Source organism: Littorina saxatilis, unplaced genomic scaffold (assembly GCF_037325665.1).
Source record: "Littorina saxatilis isolate snail1 unplaced genomic scaffold, US_GU_Lsax_2.0 scaffold_639, whole genome shotgun sequence".
In the NCBI taxonomy this organism is placed as follows: Eukaryota; Metazoa; Mollusca; class Gastropoda; order Littorinimorpha; family Littorinidae; genus Littorina; species Littorina saxatilis.
In genome coordinates, this window is record NW_027125858.1 from 1 (window position 1) to 18,807 (window position 18,807).

At 53.0% G+C, this 18,807-nt stretch overlaps 1 protein-coding gene across 3 annotated transcripts; it reads left to right on the forward strand.

Moving 5' to 3' along the window:
* The first annotated feature begins 12 nt into the window (after positions 1–12).
* Positions 13–5,083, forward strand: LOC138954325 (uncharacterized). 3 transcript variants are annotated; one of them, XM_070326197.1, is made up of 3 exons: positions 13–4,314; positions 4,662–4,723; positions 5,002–5,083. In XM_070326197.1, the coding sequence occupies exon 1, from the start codon at positions 60–62 to the stop codon at positions 3,987–3,989; it is 3,930 nt and encodes a 1,309-aa protein (XP_070182298.1). In that variant the 5' UTR covers positions 13–59; the 3' UTR covers positions 3,990–4,314; positions 4,662–4,723; positions 5,002–5,083. The 3 variants fall into 3 exon arrangements, with proteins under 3 accessions (XP_070182298.1, XP_070182296.1, XP_070182297.1); XM_070326195.1 differs by having other exon boundaries at positions 13–4,723; XM_070326196.1 differs by lacking the exon at positions 5,002–5,083 and having other exon boundaries at positions 4,662–4,995.
* Positions 5,084–18,807: the final 13,724 nt, after the last annotated feature.

The window sequence follows — 18,807 nt, forward strand, 5'->3', positions numbered from 1 at the left end:
AGGAAAGAAGTGGAAATCTCAGGGTCATTTCAGGTCAGGAAAACGGAACGCTGACTTCAATGATCATTCCCGTTTTCATTTCGTCCAAAACAAACCCTCAAAAGGAACATTTAGTGTACGCTCTAGTTGACTCCATGTCGGATTCCACCTTTGTCACAGAGGACGCAGTCACCGACCTGGAAGCCCCCTGCACGCCTGCAAAACTTCGTCTGACGACACTAACCAACAACAGTCAGCTGATCAGCTGCAAGAAGTACAGTGACCTTCAGGTCAGACGTTACGGCTCGAACACTTATGTGAGTCTCCCTGGGTCATTTTCAAGAAACCACATTCCTGTGGATGAGTCGCACATCCCCACACCAGAAACTGCAAGCTGTTGGCCCCATCTTTTGGGAGTGAAGGACCTGCTGGTACCGAAACAAAGTTGTCCTGTGGGGCTGCTGATTGGATACAACTGCCCTCAAGCTCTAGCCCCTCTGCAGTGCATCACAGGAGATCCCAATCAACCTTTCGCCATAGAAACTAGTCTCGGTTGGAGCATCATCGGTGGGCCACCCCCTCAAGTCGAACCTTTCGATGCTTTCGGCAAAAGCCATTGTGTCATCACGAAAGCTGTGTCACACACAGGGTTAGTGAGACATGTATACAAGACACAAGTCCAGGAAGTCACTACTGGAGAACTGTTACATCTCATGGAGAGAGATTTCACTGATCACGACACTCAAAAGATGTCTCAGGATGATCACTCGTTTCTTCGAATTCTCAACGAAGGAATCCATCAAAGAAGCGATGGGTTCTATGAGATGCCACTTCCATTCAAACAAGCACATCCAAACCTATGCAACAATCGCCAAGGTGCTCTCCACCGCGCTCTATCCCTTCAGAAACAACTCTTGAAGAGACCTACATACAGAGAACACTACATGTCCTTCATGGAAGACCTGATCGAGCAAGGAGAAGCAGAGAAAGTTCCGCAAGAAGAATTGCACTCAGCTGGCTCGAAATGGTACATACCACATCACGGCGTTTACCACCCCGAAAAGCCCAACAAAGTTAGAGTAGTTTTCGACTGCAGCGCAAGATACCATGGAACCAGTCTGAATGACCATCTCCTGCAAGGTCCGGATTTGATCAACCCCCTCGTGGGTGTACTGAGCAGGTTTCGAAAAGGATCAATCGCCTTCACCTGCGATGTCCAGAAAATGTATTACCAATTTCGGGTACCCAAAGAACAGCAAGACTATCTTCGCTTCCTGTGGTGGGAGGGTGGAGATCTTTCCAAGCCTCCAGTCGACTACAGGATGAAAGTTCATCTGTTCGGCGCCACTTCGTCCCCTGGTTGCGCAAACTTTGGCCTAAAACAAATAGGCAGAGATTACAGATATCTGAGTGAGACGGCTGCAGACTTCCTGGACAGAAACTTCTACGTTGATGATGGGCTGAGAGCCGAAGAAACTGTGGCTCAAGCAAAAGAAGTCATCTCAAACGCCAGAGAGATCTGCGCCAAAGCCAATCTGCGGCTTCACAAGATCACTTCAAACAGCGAAGAAGTCGTGAAAACCATTCCAGAGTCCGAACGTGCGGGTCCAACACAGACGAATGTTGACATTGACAATGGTAGTGAATCCATGACCCTAGGCCTTCGGTGGTGCACTAGTGATGATACGCTCCGCTTCAAGCTTCGTCTAAAAGAGAAACCTCAAACTCGTAGAGGATTGCTTGCCACTGTAGCCTCGGTCTACGATCCCTTGGGGTTGATAGCTCCTGTAGTTCTAGTTGGAAGACAGATCCTGCAGGCCATGTGCAAACAAAATCTTGGCTGGGATGATCGTGTGCCAGAAGATCTTCGTCCTCTGTGGGAAAGGTGGATTGATGATTTGCAGCAACTGCAGAACCTACAGATTCCCCGCTGTTATCATCCAGCAAGTTTCGGCAAACCCGTCAAAGCACAGCTTCATCACTTCTCCGACGCATCAACAACTGGATGTGGACAGTGTTCGTACTTGAGGCTTGAAAATGTCACAGGAGACATTCATTGCGCTTTGGTGATGGGAAAGACAAGAGTCGTACCTCTGAAACCAACTACCATCCCCAGATTGGAACTCCAGGCCGCAACATTGTCTGCAAAGGCAGCTACGTTTCTCAGTTCAGAGCTAGATTACCCCAACCTGACTCATCACTTCTGGACTGACTCGAAAGTTGTTCTCGGCTACATCAAAAATGAAAGCAAACGGTTCCACATGTTCGTCGCAAATCGAGTCCAACAAATTTGTCAGAACTCGCAACCAGAGCAATGGAATTACGTCAGTACTGCCGAGAACCCAGCAGACCATGCATCGCGTGGACTCACCGTAAACGAACTGAAATCGTCAATCTGGTTCTCTGGTCCCGAGTTCCTTTGGAAACGAGAAATCACACCAGAAGATGTGAAACTTGAAATCCCCACAGATGACGTGGAAGTTAAGTCTGCCACGACCCACTTCTCACATCAGTCACCTACTAGCTTTGAAGATAGAGTCAGTAGGTTTTCGAGCTACATCAAACTCGTTCGAGCGGTCGCAGCAATCGTCAAGTGCTGCTCAAGGAAAAAGGGAAAAGTTCTCTCAGAGCTCGAGGCAAGGCAACGTGCAGAAAGGAACCTGATTCATGCAATTCAGGATGAGTTCTTTACACAATCAGACCAACAGACAAACCCCCTCAGAGATTTGGACCCCTTCAAAGACGATGAGGGCCTTTTACGGGTTGGAGGCAGATTGAAGAAATCGTCTGAACCACATAGAGTCAAACACCCCGTGATTCTTCCCAAGAAAAGTCATCTTGGTCGTCTGGTAGCACTCGATCTGCATGAAAGAATTGCACATCAGGGTCGAAACATGACTATCAACGAGATCCGTTCCAAGGGTTTTTGGATCACTGGCTGCAGACACGTTGTCTCCTCGTTGATCAGCAAATGCATCAAACAGCGAGGCAAAGGAAAAACACAGAAAATGGCCGACCTTCCCGAAGAGAGGGTTGACGCTTCGCCGCCTTTTACGCACTGTGGGCTCGACTGCTTCGGCCCGTTCATGATAAAGGAAGGCCGCAAGGAATTGAAAAGGTACGGGTTACTCATCACGTGCATGGCGTCGAGAGCAGTCCACATTGAAGTTCTCGACGATATGAGTACTGACTCTTTTCTGAATGGTTTGAGGTGCTTCATAGCCTTGAGAGGCAAAGTTCGCACCATTTTCTCCGACCAGGGAACAAACTTTGTTGGAGCCAAACATGAGTTAGACAGACACTTTGAACAGCTGAACAGAAAAACCATATTGGCAAAGCTGCTCGATCTTCAGTGCGAGTTCAAATTCAACCCACCGTCATCAAGTCACATGGGCGGAGTTTGGGAAAGACAAATCCGATCTGTCCGTAGCGTTCTGACTGGCATCTTGGATCAATCGTCAACTCGACTGGACACCTCATCGTTGAGGACGCTTATGTATGAGGTCATGGCCATCATCAACAGTAGACCCCTATCTGTTGAACATCTTGAGAGAGCTGATGGTCCACTTCCTCTCACGCCAAATCACATCTTGACGATGAAGTCGGGTCTCATCATGCCTCCACCACCTGGTTGCTTTGTCAAAGAAGATCTCTATCTAAACAAACGATGGAAGCGCGTGCAGTTTCTCGCTGATCTGTTTTGGACACGTTGGAGAAAGGAATATCTGCAGTCTCTTCAAGGACGAAGCAAATGGCAGAAACCGCAAACCAACGTGGCCGTCGATGATATCGTTCTACTTCAAGACGAGAGTGATTGTCGCAATGACTGGAAAATTGCTCGGATTGTCGAAGCTCGCCCAAGCAAAGATGGTCACGTTAGGAAGGTTAAACTTCTCATGTCTACCTCAGCTCTTGACAACCAAGGAAAGCCTGTACAACAGAGGACTCTACTTGATAGACCCATTCACAAATTAGTCGTCCTTGTAAAGGTGGAGCAACCAAATGATTAAGGCAAACTTGCAGCTTTTAGCGCCAAACCCCTTTTTACGCCCTTTTTGGGTATCGTTGTCAGTCGTGGAATGACTTGTTTCTACCTTTATTCCTTTTTCAATCACTGTGATTTGGGGTGGGAGTGTTGCTGCCGCAATGCTTGTTGCTTTTTGTCGGTTGGGCGCCTGTGCCGCCTTGCACGCTTTTCCAGGGTAAATGTGTTTTGCGTAGTCATGCGCGAGTTCGCGCGAGATTCGGATATGCTCTAGAACGTCACTTGACACTTCGACTCGCAGTAAGACAGACCGGTCGGGTAGTGTTGTGGCACTGTTTCGGACTTGAGAGGTATGAACAGCTTTCTATTGTTTGTTATTGCAATGTAACATGATTATGTTTTGAATGTACCAAGGCGTGTTATTCTGTAAGCCTACTATTGAGGTAAAAGGAACGATATGGAGTTGTAACTTCTGCTGCGGAAATGTGCGTGGTAGAATGAGAGCTATTTTTGGTCTTGACCTTGACCTGTTGTGTTTTTATCGTCTCGAGTTCATGCGTAATTTGAACGTTGAATTGTTGCCTCGCCCCAGTGTGTATCGTTGTTTCGCTCCAATGTGTTCTCGCATCACTGGTTTGTTTAACCTAGATTTTATTCGTTGATGTATAGTTATTAGCATATATTTTGTGTTCTTCAGGAACCTGTGTGGGCAATCCCCATGCTTTTCGTTGCTCGCTGCCATCACTAGGAGAAGACGAGGTATGCACATATGCATTGTGAATATTGTGTTTGTAAGAAAGTGTGTATGACAACCTATGGCGAAATGTGCAATTGTTGTAAACTAAGAACAAATTGTGACCAGATTGAGCGTTGCCATTTTATTTAACTTCGTAATAATAATGTCATTAATGCAGTGTTAAACTTGTGATAAAAGCATAATGAAAAGGTGATAGATGCTATTAATATGATAACTGTACATCACTTTTTAGCACTAGTTTTATGCGCTTAATAATGACTGTTCTTTTGCTTTATTGCAGTCTTTTATGGCCCTGTATGATTCGAAAATAAAGAAGTTTTACCATACATCCGTCTTGCGTCTGTGAGAGGCAGCGACATACACGTTATATTTGTTTCATCACCTCCAAGTAACTAAAGAACTTTTATCGTCGTCATTTGGGATTGTATGACAATGAGCCACGTTTCCGGAAAATGATATTGATTTCAAAATCAATGAACAATAACCATAATTATATTGTTGTGAAGTGAAGAACTGAATCTAAGATATATAATGCATGACCTGAGTCAACTTTGTGTAAGGTCGAGGAGCCATTAAAAGAAATTATAATTCATGCTGTTGATTTCTGTCCTAAATTGCCTTGGACAATATAAGCCGATAGCTGAATCGTAATTGTAATCAAAATATGGGATTTTAGTCTTAGGAAAGAAAAATCCGCATAACACCCTCCACCTCACTCACCCCCTCCACCTCACTCACCTCACTCACCCCCTCCACCTCACTCACCCCCTCCACCTCACTCACCCCCTCCACCTCACTCACCTCTCTCACCCCCTCCACCTCACTCACCTCACTCACCCCCTCCACCTCACTCACCCCCTCCACCTCACTCACCCCATCCCCTCACTAACCCCCTCCCCCTCACTCACCCCCTCCACCTCACTCACCCCCTCCACCTCACTCACCCCCTCCACCTCACTCATCCCATCCCCTCACTAACCCCCTCCCCCTCACTCACCCCCTCCACCTCACTCACCCCCTCCACCGCACTCACCCCCTCCCCCTCACTCACCCCCTCCACCTCACTCACCCCCTCCACCTCACTCACCTCACTCACCCCCTCCACCTCACTCACCCCCTCCACCTCACTCACCCCCTCCACCTCACTCACCCCCTCCGCCTCACTCACCCCCTCCACCTCACTCACCCCCTCCACTTCACTCACCTCACTCACCCCCTCCACCTCACTCACCCCCACCACCTCACTCACACCCTCCACCTCACTCACCCCCTCCACCTCACTCACCCCCTCCACCTCACTCACTTCACTCACCCCCTCCACCTCACTCACCCCCTCCACCTCACTCACCCCCTCCACCTCACTCACCCCCACCACCTCACTCACCCCCTCCACCTCACTCACCCCCTCCACCTCACTCACCCCCTCCACCTCAATCACCCCCTCCACCTCACTCATTTCACTCACCCCCTCCACCTCACTCACCCCCTCCACCTCACTCACCTCTCTCACCCCTACACCTCACTCACCCCCTCCACCTCACTCACCTCACTCACCCCCTCCACCTCACTCACCCCCTCCACCTCACTCACCCCCTCCACCTCACTCACCCCCTCCACCTCACTCACCCCCTCCACCTCACTCACCCCCTCCACCTCACTAACCCCCTCCACCTCACTCACCTCTCTCACCCCTCCACCTCACTCACCCCCTCCACCTCACTCACCTCACTCACCCCCTCCACCTCACTCACCCCCTCCACCTCACTCACCCCCTCCACCTCACTCACCCCCTCCACCTCACTCACCCCCTCCACCTCACTCACCCCCTCCACCTCACTCACCCCCTCCGCCTCACTCACCCCCTCCACCTCACTCACCCCCTCCACCTCACTCATCCCCTCCACCTCACTTACCCCCTCCACCTCACTCACTCACCCCCTCCACCTCACTCACCCCCTCCACCTCACTCACACCCTCCACCTCACTCACACCCTCCACCTCACTCACCTCACTCACCCCCTCCACCTCACTCACCCCCTCCATCTCACTCACCCCCTCCACCTCACTCACCCCCTCCACCTCACTCACCCCCTCCCTCATCCCCTCCACCTCACTCACCTCACTCACCCCCTCCACCTCACTCACCCCTCCACCTCACTCACTCACCCCCTCCACCTCACTCACCCCCTGCACCTCACTCACCCCCTCCACCTCACTCACCCCCTCCCCTCACTCACCCCCTCCACCTCACTCACCCCTCCACCTCACTCACCCCCTCCACCTCACTCACCTCACTCACCCCCTCCACCTCATTCACCCCCTCCCCCTCACTCACCCCCTCCCCCTCACTCACCCCCTCCACCTCACTCACCCCCTTCCTCATCCCCTCCACCTCACTCACCCCATCACTCACCCCCTCCACCTCACTCACCCCCTCCCTCATCCCCTCCACCTCATTCACCCCCTCCCCCTCACTCACCCCCTCCCCCTCACTCACCCCCTCCACCTCACTCACCCCATCCACCTCACTCACCTCCACCTCATTCACCCCCTCCCCCTCACTCACCCCCTCCCCCTCACTCACCCCCTCCACCTCACTCACCTCACTCACCCCCTCCACCTCACTCACCCCCTCCCCTCACTCACCCCCTCCACCTCACTCACCTCACTCACCCCCTCCACCTCACTCACCCCCTCCACCTCACTCACCCCCTCCACCTCACTTACCTCACTCACCCCCTCCACCTCACTCACCTCACTCACCTCACTCACCCCCTCCACCTCATTCACCCCCTCCCCCTCACTCACCCCCTCCACCTCACTCACCCCCTCCCTCATCTCCTCCACCTCACTCACCCCCTCACTCACCCCCTCCACCTCACTCACCCCCTCCCCCTCACTCACCCCCTCCACCTCACTCACCCCCTCCCTCATCCCCTCCACCTCACTCACCCCCTCACTCACCCCCTCCACCTCACTCACCCCCTCCCTCATCCCCTCCACCTCATTCACCCCCTCCCCCTCACTCACCCCCTCCCCCTCACTCACCCCCTCCACCTCACTCACCCCCTCCCTCATCCCCTCCACCTCATTCACCCCCTCCCCCTCACTCACCCCCTCCCCCTCACTCACCCCCTCCCTCATCCACTTCACCTCATTCACCCACTCACCTCACTCACCCCCTCCCTCATCCCCTCCACCTCACTCACCCCCTCCCTCATCCCCTCCACCTCACTCACCCCCTCCCTCATCCCCTCCACCTCACTCACCCCCTCCCTCATCCCCTCCACCTCACTCACCCCCTCCACCTCACTCACCCCCTCCCTCACCCCCTCCACCTCACTCACCCCCTCCCCTTCACTCACCCCCTCCCACATCCCCTCCACCTCACTCACCCCCTCCCCTTCACTCACCCCCTCCCTCACCCCCTCCACCTCACTCACCCCCTCCACCTCACTCACCCCCTCCCTCACCCCCTCCACCTCACTCACCCCCTCCACCTCACTCACCCCCTCCACCTCACTTACCTCACTCACCCCCTCCACCTCACTCACCTCACTCACCCCGTCCACCTCATTCACCCCCTCCCCCTCACTCACCCCCTCCCCCTCACTCACCCCCTCCCTCATCCCCTCCACCTCACTCACCCCCTCACTCACCCCCTCCCTCATCCCCTCCACCTCATTCACCCCCTCCCCCTCACTCACCCCCTCCACCTCACTTACCCCATCCACCTCACTCACCTCCACCTCATTCACCCCCTCCCCCTCCCTCACCCCCTCCCCCTCACTCACCCCCTCCACCTCACTCACCTCACTCACCCCCTCCACCTCACTCACCCCCTCCCCTCACTCACCCCCTCCACCTCACTCACCTCACTCACCCCCTCCACCTCACTCACCCCCTCCACCTCACTCACCCCCTCCACCTCACTTACCTCACTCACCCCCTCCACCTCACTTACCTCACTCACCCCCTCCACCTCATTCACCCCCTCCCCCTCACTCACCCCCTCCACCTCACTCACCCCTCCCTCATCCCCTCCACCTCACTCACCCCCTCACTCACCCCCTCCACCTCACTCACCCCCTCCCCCTCACTCACCCCCTCCACCTCACTCACCCCCTCCCTCATCCCCTCCACCTCACTCACCCTCTCACTCACCCCCTCCACCTCACTCACCCCCTCCCTCATCCCCTCCACCTCATTTACCCCCTTCCCCTCACTCACCCCCTCCCCCTCACTCACCCCCTCCACCTCACTCACCCCCTCCCTCATCCCCTCCACCTCATTCGCCCCCTCCCCCTTACTCACCCCCTCCCCCTCACTCACCCCCTCCCTCATCCACTTCACCTCATTCACCCCCTCCCCCTCACTCACCCCCTCCCTCATCCCCTCCACCCCACTCACCCCCTCCCTCATCCCCTCCACCTCACTTACCCCCTCCCTCATCCCCTCCACCTCACTCACCCCCTCCCTCATCCCCTCCACCTCACTCACCCCCTCCACCTCACTCACCCCCTCCACCTCACTCACCCCCTCCCCTTCACTCACCCCCTCCCTCATCCCCTCCACCTCACTCACCCCCTCCCCTTCACTCACCCCCTCCACCTCACTCACCCCCTCCACCTCACTCACCCCCTCCACCTCACTCACCCCCTCACTCACCCCCTCCACCTCACTCACCCCCTCCACCTCACTCACCCCCTCCACCTCACTCACCCCCTCCCCTTCACTCACCCCCTCCACCTCACTCACCCCCTCCCTCATCCCCTCCACCTCATTCACCCCCCTCCCTCATCCCCTCCCCCTCACTCACCCCCTCCCTCATCCCCTCCACCTCACTCAACCCCTCCCTCATCCCCTCCACCTCACTCACCCCCTCCCTCATCCCCTCCCCCTCACTCACCCCCTCCCTCATCCCCTCCACCTCACTCACCCCCTCCCTCATCCCCTCCCCCTCACTCACCCCCTCCCTCATCCCCTCCACCTCACTCAACCCCTCCCTCATCCCCTCCACCTCACTCACCCCCTCCCCTTCACTCACCCCCTCCACCTCACTCACCCCCTCCCTCATCCCCTCCACCTCACTCACCCCCTCCCTCATCCCCTCCCCCTCACTCACCCCTCCCTCATCCCCTCCACCTCACTCAACCCCTCCCTCATCCCCTCCACCTCACTCACCCCCTCCCTCACTCACCCCCTCCCTCATCCCCTCCCCCTGACTCACCCCCTCCCTCATCCCCTCCCCCTCACTCACCCCCTCCCTCATCCCCTCCCCCTCACTCACCCCCTCCCTCATCCCCTCCCCCTCACTCACCCCCTCCCTCATCCCCTCCCCCTCACTCACCCCCTCCCTCATCCCCTCCCCCTCACTCACCCCCTCCCTCATCCCCTCCACCTCACTCACCCCCTCCCTCACTCACCCCCTCCCTCACTCACCCCCCCTCACTCACCCCCTCCCTCATCCCCTCCACCTCACTCAGCCCCTCCCTCATCCCCTCCACCTCACTCACCCCCTCCCCTTCACTCACCCCCTCCACCTCACTCACCCCCTCCCTCATCCCCTCCACCTCATTCGCCCCCTCCCCCTTACTCACCCCCTCCCCCTCACTCACCCCCTCCCTCATCCACTTCACCTCATTCACCCCCTCCCCCTCACTCACCCCCTCCCTCATCCCCTCCACCCCACTCACCCCCTCCCTCATCCCCTCCACCTCACTTACCCCCTCCCTCATCCCCTCCACCTCACTCACCCCCTCCCTCATCCCCTCCACCTCACTCACCCCCTCCACCTCACTCACCCCCTCCACCTCACTCACCCCCTCCCCTTCACTCACCCCCTCCCTCATCCCCTCCACCTCACTCACCCCCTCCCCTTCACTCACCCCCTCCCTCACCCCCTCCACCTCACTCACCCCCTCCACCTCACTCACCCCCTCCACCTCACTCACCCCCTCACTCACCCCCTCCACCTCACTCACCCCCTCCACCTCACTCACCCCCTCCACCTCACTCACCCCCTCCCCTTCACTCACCCCCTCCACCTCACTCACCCCCTCCCTCATCCCCTCCACCTCATTCACCCCCCTCCCTCATCCCCTCCCCCTCACTCACCCCCTCCCTCATCCCCTCCACCTCACTCAACCCCTCCCTCATCCCCTCCACCTCACTCACCCCCTCCCTCATCCCCTCCCCCTCACTCACCCCCTCCCTCATCCCCTCCACCTCACTCACCCCCTCCCTCATCCCCTCCCCCTCACTCACCCCCTCCCTCATCCCCTCCACCTCACTCAACCCCTCCCTCATCCCCTCCACCTCACTCACCCCCTCCCCTTCACTCACCCCCTCCACCTCACTCACCCCCTCCCTCATCCCCTCCACCTCACTCACCCCCTCCCTCATCCCCTCCCCCTCACTCACCCCTCCCTCATCCCCTCCACCTCACTCAACCCCTCCCTCATCCCCTCCACCTCACTCACCCCCTCCCTCACTCACCCCCTCCCTCATCCCCTCCCCCTCACTCACCCCCTCCCTCATCCCCTCCCCCTCACTCACCCCCTCCCTCATCCCCTCCCCCTCACTCACCCCCTCCCTCATCCCCTCCCCCTCACTCACCCCCTCCCTCATCCCCTCCCCCTCACTCACCCCCTCCCTCATCCCCTCCCCCTCACTCACCCCCTCCCTCATCCCCTCCACCTCACTCACCCCCTCCCTCACTCACCCCCTCCCTCACTCACCCCCCCTCACTCACCCCCTCCCTCATCCCCTCCACCTCACTCACCCCCTCCCTCATCCCCTCCACCTCACTCACCCCCTCCCCTTCACTCACCCCCTCCACCTCACTCACCCCCTCCCTCATCCCCTCCACCTCATTCGCCCCCTCCCCCTTACTCACCCCCTCCCCCTCACTCACCCCCTCCCTCATCCACTTCACCTCATTCACCCCCTCCCCCTCACTCACCCCCTCCCTCATCCCCTCCACCCCACTCACCCCCTCCCTCATCCCCTCCACCTCACTTACCCCCTCCCTCATCCCCTCCACCTCACTCACCCCCTCCCTCATCCCCTCCACCTCACTCACCCCCTCCACCTCACTCACCCCCTCCACCTCACTCACCCCCTCCCCTTCACTCACCCCCTCCCTCATCCCCTCCACCTCACTCACCCCCTCCCCTTCACTCACCCCCTCCCTCACCCCCTCCACCTCACTCACCCCCTCCACCTCACTCACCCCCTCCACCTCACTCACCCCCTCACTCACCCCCTCCACCTCACTCACCCCCTCCACCTCACTCACCCCCTCCACCTCACTCACCCCCTCCCCTTCACTCACCCCCTCCACCTCACTCACCCCCTCCCTCATCCCCTCCACCTCATTCACCCCCCTCCCTCATCCCCTCCCCCTCACTCACCCCCTCCCTCATCCCCTCCACCTCACTCAACCCCTCCCTCATCCCCTCCACCTCACTCACCCCCTCCCTCATCCCCTCCCCCTCACTCACCCCCTCCCTCATCCCCTCCACCTCACTCACCCCCTCCCTCATCCCCTCCCCCTCACTCACCCCCTCCCTCATCCCCTCCACCTCACTCAACCCCTCCCTCATCCCCTCCACCTCACTCACCCCCTCCCCTTCACTCACCCCCTCCACCTCACTCACCCCCTCCCTCATCCCCTCCACCTCACTCACCCCTCCCTCATCCCCTCCACCTCACTCAACCCCTCCCTCATCCCCTCCACCTCACTCACCCCCTCCCTCACTCACCCCCTCCCTCATCCCCTCCCCCTCACTCACCCCCTCCCTCATCCCCTCCCCCTCACTCACCCCCTCCCTCATCCCCTCCCCCTCACTCACCCCCTCCCTCATCCCCTCCCCCTCACTCACCCCCTCCCTCATCCCCTCCCCCTCACTCACCCCCTCCCTCATCCCCTCCCCCTCACTCACCCCCTCCCTCATCCCCTCCACCTCACTCACCCCCTCCCTCACTCACCCCCTCCCTCACTCACCCCCCCTCACTCACCCCCTCCCTCATCCCCTCCACCTCACTCACCCCCTCCCTCATCCCCTCCACCTCACTCACCCCCTCCCTCATCCCCTCCCTCACTCACCCCCTCCCTCACTCACCCCCCTCACCCACTCCCTCCACCTCACTCACTCACCCCCTCCCCCTCACTCACCCCCTCCACCTCACTCACCCCCTCCTCCTCACTCACCCCCTCCCCCTTACTCACCCCCCCCCCCCCCCCCCCCATAATGTCAAATTGTACCCCTTACATTTTGTGTCAGTGTCAATTTGAGGCGGCCAACACGAGCATTGCTCCTCGACCTACACCATCCTCCATCACTATGGCCACCAACTTCAACAATGAAGCCGAGACCCAATTCGACTTCTCCTTGGAAAATGAACAGGACTCCACCATCCACGCCAGCCAGTACCACACCTCCAGGGAGCTGGAACTGAACAGCATGAGGGAACATGACAGCATCCTCGAGATCAATCTACTACCCGCGAACGCGGACGCCCCTAACCAAACCCTTCAACTGAACCAGAAACCAACCAAAGAAAGGGTAAACCCCATTCTGGAAAAACTACAGGAAACGTTCAAATCTAGAACGAGCTTAACCACAGCAAAACAATCGATAACACTCGCAATTAAGAAGAACCGTTGTGTACCCTTTTTGAAAGGGGCCACCGACTTCAACCCAGGTTTGAATGGCTCAACTGCAAGAATGCAGGGGCTTAGAGAACAATTTCGGGACATCATAAGGGAAAACAACAATTCCCTCCAACACCACTTCGCCGAATTCCTCGAGGGGGAAATTGGAAACGAGACAGAAACCATCAAATGTCTCCGCGATGAAGCCCTCGCCATCGCCGGTAAAGATGAAGAAACCCTCAATATGCTGAAACACGGCCTCCAAAAATTCATCAAGGATGAACAAACTTTGGTACAACGCCACCGTGACTACGAGGAAGACAGGGAAAGACGCGAACACCGCAACCAACAACGAAAACGGCCACGGGACCACTCAACAAGTGACTACAGAATCCCTAAGCTACCAAAGCGACATTAGGCAAAACTTGTGTCTAAAACCTACACTCCGGTCTGCCCTCGGGCGGACCACCCTCATCTTCCAAAAAGGGATGAATTGCTTCGTTGCTAAACCACACAATGAAACAACCAAGACACCCCCTCCCCCTGTCAACCTGTACATACAGTACACAGACAAAATAATGAGAAGGGTTGAACACACAACCACACCACTCCCCACATTTACCTGTACCATCAGTACACACAACAATACGGGAAAAAAAACCCGTTAAAGGCACGATGTACTATACAATCACCAAGCCTTACATAAGCCTCAATCACTGAGAGGACAGTACACACAAATACACCCAAATAAGGGAAATGAAAAATAGTCATCTATAAATGATTATTCTGAATCGAGGAACAAAAGTGATGAGGATATGGGTTTGAATAGTTGTCCCCTGACGAGGCTACCTTTCAGTTTCCCCAGAACACCTCCATAAAATCACAAAGAAGCTATCCTAGCTATTTGAAACTGTAAATATTGCCGAAAAGTACTATAATTGAGAGAGGTACTTAGGGATCTCTGGGCTGCCTACTGCATTTGCTGGGTTTGGCAGACCCTTGATATTTTACCCCCTATGGGTGTTTGTGCGTGTGGGTGTTTGTGCATGTGTGTGAGTGTTTTAGTATGTGTGTGTGTTTTAGTATGTGTGTGTTTTGATGTTTGTGTTTGTGTGTGTGTGTGTGTGTGTGTGTGTGTGTGTGTGTGTGTGACAGAGAGAGAGAGAGAGAGAGAGAGAGAGAGAGAGAGAGAGAGAGAGAGAGAGAGAGAGAGAGAGAGAGAGAGAGAGAGAGAGAGAGAGAGAGAGGAAGAGGAAGAGGAAGAGACAGAGAGAGTGTTGATTTCATATGACAGTAGTGAAAGTAATGTGTAGAGAATTGCATAATCAAATAAAAGGGGGTAAAACATGACACATATGAATAAAAAGTAGCAAACATGTGCAATAATCATGACTTATTGGTGTGTGTGTGTGCAGGTGGAGATCAAGACTTGACAGAAGTTGTCAATGCTAGCAGACAACAAGAAAGCTTGCGTCAAGTTGCCATGAATATCCATAACAAACGACTAGATAGACTGCTGGAAGTCAATGGCATGGAACGACAACAAGTATACGGGGATGGCAATTGCTTTTTCAGGGCAGCAAGCTTACACCTTGCCACTCGCGATCACTGTACTCTAAGGCAGGCACTGGGTGGCCACATGGAATAAACGTTCTTTTCTACCTGGGATTTTTCAGCAACTGCCATTCAGCAAACCAGGCTAGAAAAGCAATATCTTAGGGGGTAAAAATCAAGGGTCTGCCAAACCCGGCAAATGCAGTAGGCAGCCCAGAGATCCAAGAGTGGGAACGTTCAGCCTCCACTATCACAGCTACTGTGATCATAACCCTCAGAATTTGTGAGGTACACATATACAACAAAAACCTCAGTCAATCACTGAGAGGTACTTTAACTCAATCTGCCTCACATTCAGAGAGCAACAGCCCAACCAAGGGCAATATATACTCATCACCGACGGGCAAAACAGCCTTGACTACCGATCTCTACAATACGTTCACCTTCAGTGGGAACGCGCAGCCTCTACTATCAAAGCTACTGTGATCATAACCCTCAGAATGTGTGAGGTACACACACAACGAAATACTCAATCACTGAGAGATACTTCAACTTAATCTGCCTCACATTAGGAGAGCAACAGCCCAACCAAGGGCAATATATACGATCTTCTCACCACCGACAGGCAAAACAGCCTTGACTACCGATCTCTACAATACGTTCACCTTCAGTGGGAACGCGCAGCCTCTACTATCAAAGCTACTGTGATCAACACTCAGATCTCGTGAGGTACACTACAAATCATACAGAAATGATTATTTGTTTGTGGAGAAACAAAATAATGAGATGGGTTGAACAAACAACTACACCACTCCCCATACCTACCTGTACCATTAGTACACATCAAAATACGGAATAAACCCGTTAAATGAACAGTGACATTTATAATCACTGAGCCTCATATAAGCCTCAATCACTGAGAGGACATTTGGGTAATCAACCACCAGTACATGCAAGTACACCCCAACAAGGGGAATGAATAATAGTCATCTATAAATGATTATCCTCAATCGAGAAACAAGATGATGAGGATATGGATTTGACTAGTTGTCCCCTGACGAGGCTACCTTTCAGTTTCCCAAAAAAAACTCTATAAAATCACATTTTCAAAGAAGTTGTCCTAACAGCTTGAAACTGTAAATCTTGCTGGGCTGCCTACTGCATTTGCCGGGTTTGGCAGACCCTTCATTTTTAACCCCCCCCCCCCCCCCCTTTGTGCTGATTTAGGAGAGAGAAACCATCAACGACAACAATACCACCAACAACAACAACAAACTCATACATAGCAAAATATAAGAACTGTGACCTGATCAAAAGAGAACATAAAGCAGCTGTGGATTTGTGAGTAAATGTGCAGTGAAACCCATTGAGCAATGTGAACAATTGTGATTCTTTACTGGATTTTGGATTGTATTGTTTCCATTGAAGTTTAAGGTAAGAGTGATGTGTATTACCCTTTCACTAACCAGACATATTCTGCATGTCAGGTTTATGTTCATGTTTTGTCAACTTTGATCCATATAATTATCAGTAAATTGCATGATTTTGCACACAACACAAACAAAAAGATGTAAAACAATAACTGTATTTTTCGTTCATGTCATAGTTCTGGTACAAAAACTAAGATGTGATATTTTTTTTAACCTAAAAATAAGTTAATCATGCTCACTACATTTTATTGTATTCTACCACAGCTTTCCCTTGAAATGCTCTGGCCTTGTACAATTATTTGTATGCCAAATTCACTTCAAACCACTACTCCATATCAGAGACATACACACAGAGATGCGAAGCGAGGGCCGCTCGCGTGAACTCTTGGGTTACCGCGGCGCTCGGTCAGCGTGACCTCGCGCGATTGTTAGCCATCATCCCTTACGTTGTTTGCTTGCTCTCTGACACCGATTTGAAGTGCTTTTCTGTCATATTTCTTTGGATATATCCAGCTTCAGACGAGAGATATCAGTGGTAAGTTTACTTGATTCCTATTCTGTAGCTTCAATAGTGTGCACACGAACGCATTTGAGAGGATTGGGTTCCCGAAGTGAGTCAAAAACGGTTCCTTCGGTTCTTGCGGCCATTGTTTCTAAGTCCATTGTGCGTGGAGGCAATGTTTGGGAGCTAATATTTTCTTTTGTGCGCAACTTTCTGGCAAATGCATTACTGGTGTATACATTAATCTGGTTTGTATAATTTTTGACGCGCTGTAATTAAATTTGATGCTTTTAAGTCTCACTCAAGTGGTTCTCGCACATACACTGGCGTGTGGATAAACAGTTTTTAAGGAGAAATGAGCGAAATTGCTTACTTTAGGATTCATCTTCTAATCACCAAATGATGCAATAATTTTCTTGTTGTGATTTTCTGTTTCTCTTGAGTGCAAATAATTAACAATTTGCATGTTTTATTATCTATGATTTTCAATGAAACAGTTATAACTCTTTAAAAACACAACACTTGGCGCCAGTGGGAGGACGTTACTTGCCCCTGCCGTAGGCGAATATAACGCGAGCTTGGCGCCAGTGGGAGGATTACTTGCCCCTGCCGTAGGCGAAGATAACGCAAGCGGGAAGACAGCGCTTCGCATCTCTTCTATCTATGTCTCTGGCCATATCTTGCAGATGTAGGTTTGTAGCACAAATACACTAGCCCTGAGGGCTAAGTATGTTCATGCCACAACCCTACATCGTCATGGTGTCAGGTTGTGGCAGGAATTACCTCCCTGTGGATGCCTCCACAGCCCCGGCCACAACCCTACATCTGTCACTGTATGGTTGTGGCCTGAACTTTAAGAAGGGGTCAAGCAGTGTTTGTTTCGGCCACAACGGTCTATCAATTTTAAATCTGTTTTTCAAGTGTGGTTTTGAACTTTTTTCTTTTGTAAATACATGTACTTGTCAAGAAAACAAAACTGCATGCTTGATGTGAAAATCGTTTCATTTGACAATAAAGCAGATTTACCCCGAGTGTGTAAACTTTTCAAGTGAGCTTTTCTGAAAGTGGGTTATTTCGCGATGTTTGGTTGTGGCTCTGAGTTGTGCTAGGAGATATATGGTTGTGGCTCTGAACAGACGACATTGTTTAACTTACAACCGTGCTGTTTTGCCAAGAAAAACAACAACGGTTGCTGTGTGTATCAACATGTACGAAATAAGGGCACTCTCATTCTTGCTCCCGGTCAGAACACTGTTGAAACAACGAATTATCTTTTTTTCGCAGGTTACGATATAAACAATCAAAACATTTACACAGCTATCCCACAGATTATACTACACATACGTTTAAAATGTAATGAAGATTACCGCGATCACATTCTAGGGCAAAAGTATGTGTGGGGTATACCGAAATGGAGCCAAATACCATGTTTTACATTGTTATTCCATAATCAAACACAATATCTAGAAGTAAACTCTTTTGTTGAGACGAACATACTTCCATGTAGGGTTTTGGCGTAGTTCTTGGTACTGACAAGCACGGCACCTTTGACGTGCCCTTGAATAAAAAGCCCTGTGATCGTTCACCTTACTAATCAGTTAGGGTTCCTCGCCAATAGATGACAGAGGACAAGCTATCTCCAATATTGAGAGTTCAAAGTCAGCAAGATTTAAGCAAAGACTACCTTAGTAAGTTCGTGTCAATTCATTACTTGTGTCATTTCTTATCGGTTCGACCTTGACTCTGGGATCAGAAAAAGCAGAACACTGTTGGAAATATATAAACAGGTTGTGTAGTGAATTTTCACTGTTGGTATCATATTGGAAAATGGGTGTTTGGCTGCAACTCGATAACAGACATAAACACAAAGAAAGAAAGAAGGAAAACAAGAAAGAGAGAATGAAATAAACACACATTTTCAGATCGCAGGAATCAAGTCTT